This window comes from Glycine soja, chromosome 7 (genome assembly GCF_004193775.1).
Source record: "Glycine soja cultivar W05 chromosome 7, ASM419377v2, whole genome shotgun sequence".
Classification (NCBI taxonomy): domain Eukaryota; kingdom Viridiplantae; phylum Streptophyta; class Magnoliopsida; order Fabales; family Fabaceae; genus Glycine; species Glycine soja.
In genome coordinates, this window is record NC_041008.1 from 10,728,332 (window position 1) to 10,732,928 (window position 4,597).

The 4,597-nt window shown below is 41.5% G+C and overlaps 1 protein-coding gene across 1 annotated transcript; it reads left to right on the forward strand.

Moving 5' to 3' along the window:
* Positions 1-239: 239 nt before the first annotated feature.
* On the forward strand, positions 240-2,934 carry LOC114418732 (putative receptor protein kinase ZmPK1). Its single transcript, XM_028384215.1, has one exon. It carries the CDS (start codon positions 266-268, stop codon positions 2,696-2,698), a length of 2,433 nt encoding a protein of 810 aa, XP_028240016.1. The 5' UTR covers positions 240-265; the 3' UTR covers positions 2,699-2,934.
* Positions 2,935-4,597: the final 1,663 nt, after the last annotated feature.

Below are 4,597 nucleotides of genomic sequence, written 5' to 3' on the forward strand. Positions count from 1 at the left end.
GAGAGGGAGGCAGAGGCAGAGGCTCATTCGTACACCACAGAGTCCAAATGAAATTCGCAATTTTGTTATAAAAATGAAACTTTTTTAGTCTTATAATCTAAACCGTTAAAGTAATTCAATGGTCTTCAAATTAAGCAGGAGAATCTGGAGACCGTGTGCAGGGGGAGAGGATCCTCAGCCATGCATGACCATTGACTTGGTCTTCAAAATTCAAATGCTCCTTCCTTTTTATTTTTATCATTTTGAATACTTACATGACCATAGTATGCGAATGGCTTCTTCCACATTTTTACTACCTCTTTTCGTTTCTCTAATTTTCCATAATTTTCAGCACTCATCTTCATTCTCCCTCTCCGTGGAGAAATTCAAAGAAGATGTAATAGTGTCATCACCAAAGGGCAAATTCACTGCAGGGTTTTACCCTGTAGGGGATAACGCATACTGCTTTGCCATATGGTACACACAACCACCTCACACCCTTGTTTGGATGGCCAACCGGGACCAGCCGGTCAACGGAAAACGCTCTACCCTTTCCCTTCTCACTACCGGTAACCTCGTACTAACCGATGCTGCTCAGTTCATGGTATGGTCCACAAACACCGCCACCTCATCTAAACAAGTCCAGTTACATTTCTACGACACCGGTAACCTCGTTCTCCTCGACAACTCCGACAACGTTGCTCTTCTGTGGCAAAGCTTCGATTTCCCAACGGACACGCTTCTTCCTAATCAACCTCTCCGCAAGAGCACCAACCTTATTTCCTCGAGAAGCGGGACCAACTATTCTTCTGGTTACTACAAACTCTTCTTCGACTTTGAGAATGTTCTCCGCCTTATGTACCAGGGCCCTCAAGTTTCAAGCGTTTACTGGCCATATGATTGGCTTCGGAGCAACAATATCGATTATGGTATTGGTAATGGTAGATACACTTTCAACGATAGTAGGGTGGTTGTGCTAGATGATTTCGGCTACTTGGTTTCTTCTGATAACTTCACTTCCAAAACAAGTGATTACGGGATGATAATCCAACGGAGATTAACACTCGATCACGACGGAAATGTTCGTGTGTATAGCATCAAAGACGGACAAGACAAGTGGTCGGTATCAGGAATATTTCGGCGACAACCTTGTTTTATTCATGGGATTTGTGGTCCTAGCAGTATTTGCAGTTATGAACCAGCAAGTGGAAGAAAGTGTTCGTGCCTTCCAGGGTATCGATGGCTTGATAGCGAAGACTGGTCTCAAGGTTGTGTACCGAAGTTCCAACTTTGGTGCCGCAACAACAACACTGAGCAAGATTCTCGCTTCCTGCAGTTACCCGAAGTGGATTTTTACGGATACGACTATGGCTTCTTTCTGAATCACACGTATCAACAATGTGTAAATCTGTGCTTGCGATTGTGCGAATGCAAAGGGTTTCAACACAGCTCTTCGGGGCAAGGCGGTGTTAATGGTCAGTGCTACCTCAAGACACAGTTGTTAAATGGCCATCGTACACCGGGTTATTCGAGATCATTCATCCTGCGACTGCCTTCGTCCATGCATGACTATGACGAGAACACCATCAATATTGGTTTGGTTTGTGGGGGAAACAGAGGAGTGCAAGTACTAGAGAGACCGTATGTGGAAGAGAAAGAAAATGGATCGGTCAAGCTCATGATGTGGTTTGCAAGTGCCTTGGGAGGAATTGAGGTCGTGTGCATCTTTATGGTGTGGTGTTTCTTGTTTAGGAAAAATAATGCTGATAAACAAATCTATGTTCTTGCAGCTGAAACGGGGTTTAGGAAATTCAGTTACTCTGAACTGAAACAAGCCACCAAAAACTTCAGTGAAGAGATTGGAAGGGGTGGTGGAGGTACTGTGTATAAGGGTGTCTTGTCTGATAATCGAGTAGCGGCAATAAAGAGACTGCATGAAGTAGCGAACCAAGGAGAAAGTGAGTTCCTGGCTGAAACAAGCATCATTGGAAGGCTTAACCACATGAACTTAATTGGCATGTTGGGGTATTGTGCAGAGGGTAAGCATAGGTTGTTGGTTTATGACTACATGGAGAATGGTTCTTTAGCTCAAAACCTAGATTCAAGTTCGAATGTGCTTGACTGGAGTAAAAGGTATAACATTGCTCTAGGAACGGCAAGGGGTCTGGCCTACTTGCATGAAGAATGTCTGGAGTGGATTTTGCATTGTGATATTAAGCCCCAAAATGTACTTCTTGATTCTGATTACCAACCCAAGGTAGCGGATTTTGGCTTGTCTAAGCTACTTAACCGGAACAGCAACCTCAACAATTCAAACTTCTCGAGGATAAGAGGAACAAGAGGTTACATGGCACCGGAATGGGTTTTCAACTTGCCCATCACTTCCAAGGTGGATGTCTACAGCTATGGAATTGTTGTCTTGGAGATGATAACTGGAAGGAGCCCAACAACAGGTGTCCGAGTCACAGAATTAGAAGCAGAGTCGCATCATGACGAGAGGTTAGTGACTTGGGTGAGGGAGAAAAAGATGAAAGCATCAGAAGTGGGATCAACTTGGGTGGATCGAATCGTTGACCCTGCTTTGGGATCAAACTATGACATGAATCAAATGGAGATATTAGCAACGGTGGCTTTGGAATGTGTAGACGAAGACAAAGACGTGAGGCCCAGCATGAGTCAAGTTGCTGAGAGGCTCCAAAATCACGAAAATGATTCTTGATTCACTTCTACGGATCCGTTTACTCTTGTTTTTTTGGTTGATTTTATCTATCATAAATTGTCTGTTTGCGGTAAATCTTCAATTTGTAGTGCAGTTTAATGCAGATGTTGTGTATCAGATTCTAGTGTGGCTACAGTATTATGTTGTTATAGTAGCTGGAATTATTTAGTAGTAGTAGTAGACCCTGTGTATTACAATATTTCCATCAATTGCAACCTACTATTTTGCTTCTTTAACCCCCTTTCTCTCTTCTATAATTACAAATTTTATCATAAATTAGTTATTCGTACATATTCATCCTTCAAATTATGACAACAATTTTGTAGATATAGTGATATGTAGATATATGGTTTTACAAAATCTTGATGTGTTATTATGTTTAACATTCACTTATGACAAATTTATCTTCGTTTAAATTTTATTCTTCTCGCTCATTACTGATTGAAATTTGGACTATTAGTTAGTATTTTCAACATCTAGAGGTGATTAATTATTGAACCACTTTTTTACTAAGTTGTTTTTATACTTCTTTTATAGATAGTAAGAAATTTAACAGCGTGTTGAGATTGATATTTTTAGGTATGCAAATGTTATATTATTAGTAAATTCCAGACAGACCAGAAGGTGTACTAAGACTACCAATCAACCTTGGATCACGCTCTCAATTACAAGTCCACGATGAACCTTCCTATATGGAAAAAGCTGCTAGTTTCTACCAAGTTATGTGCAAATAGAAGTCTGTATCACAATTGACGCCACATATTCCACTTTGAAAAGTATGCTGGAATTGAATTAACTTTTCAACTTTTCTTTTTTGTTTACTTTTTCAAAATCCAATTCATACCATCTATTTGACTTTTTCTATTTTTACTGATAGAAACAAAAATAATGAAGTGGGCCTTGAGGAGAATTATAAGCCCCAGGTTTGGAGAGTTTACAAGAGGAAACGTGGGAAGGGAATGAAAGAGGATGAGCTGGCAAAAAGGGTGATGGGGAGCACGTGAAGTAGTTAGTATTTAGTGTGCGGAGGGAAGAGAGAATAAGAGGGGAGATTTTGGGATTGGGAGAGAGAAATGAGATCACCTTGAGGTGAGGGAAGCCGTTAGTGCTTTGGGTTGATAGCTATCACTATCAATACATTCTATCTTTGTTTTATCTGTAATTTGTCATTTCTTCCATCAATATAATTACAAATTGTCCAATCTTTTGCTGTGTTATTTTGTTATCTGTTATATAACCCATCAATTGGTCCGACCTGCCGGATTTGAAATCGCTCTCTGTGACAGAGATTGTTCATGACAAGGATGGGTGACCGACTTGAAGCTTTGGAAACTCAGGTTGAAAACGTGACGATGACGCTGCAGGAGCTTGCTTTGCAAATGCAACAACATGCGCAACAAATGCAACAGCAGAGTGCGATCATGACAGAATTAAGCAAACAGATGGGGAAGAAGACAGCGAGGCAGGAGGACTCTACGGGTGATTCATCACATAGTGAGTCTCGTCTTGCAGGGAAAAAGGTGAAGCTTCCATTGTTTGAAGGAGAGGACCCAGTAGCGTGGATTACACGAGCTGAGATCTACTTTGATGTTCAAAACACATCGGAGGAGATGCGTGTGAAATTGGCGCGCCTAAGCATGGAAGGTTCAACCGTTCACTGGTTCAATCTTTTGATGGAAACGGAGGACGAGTTATCGTGGGAGAAACTGAAATGAGCGTTGATCGCCCGTTACGGTGGGAGGCGGTTAGAGAATCCTTTTGAAGAATTGTCGACGTTGAGACAAATAGGGAGTGTGGAAGAATTTGTCGAAGCGTTTGAACTCTTGTCGTCACAGGTGGGACGACTCCCTGAGGAGCAGTACCTGGGGTACTTTATGAGTGGGTTGAAAGTTCAAATTC

Excerpts from the sequence above, each read along its gene's own strand:
- LOC114418732 (XM_028384215.1), top strand. The coding sequence starts at position 266 with ATGCGAATGGCTTCTTCCACATTTTTACTACCTCTTTTCGTTTCTCTA.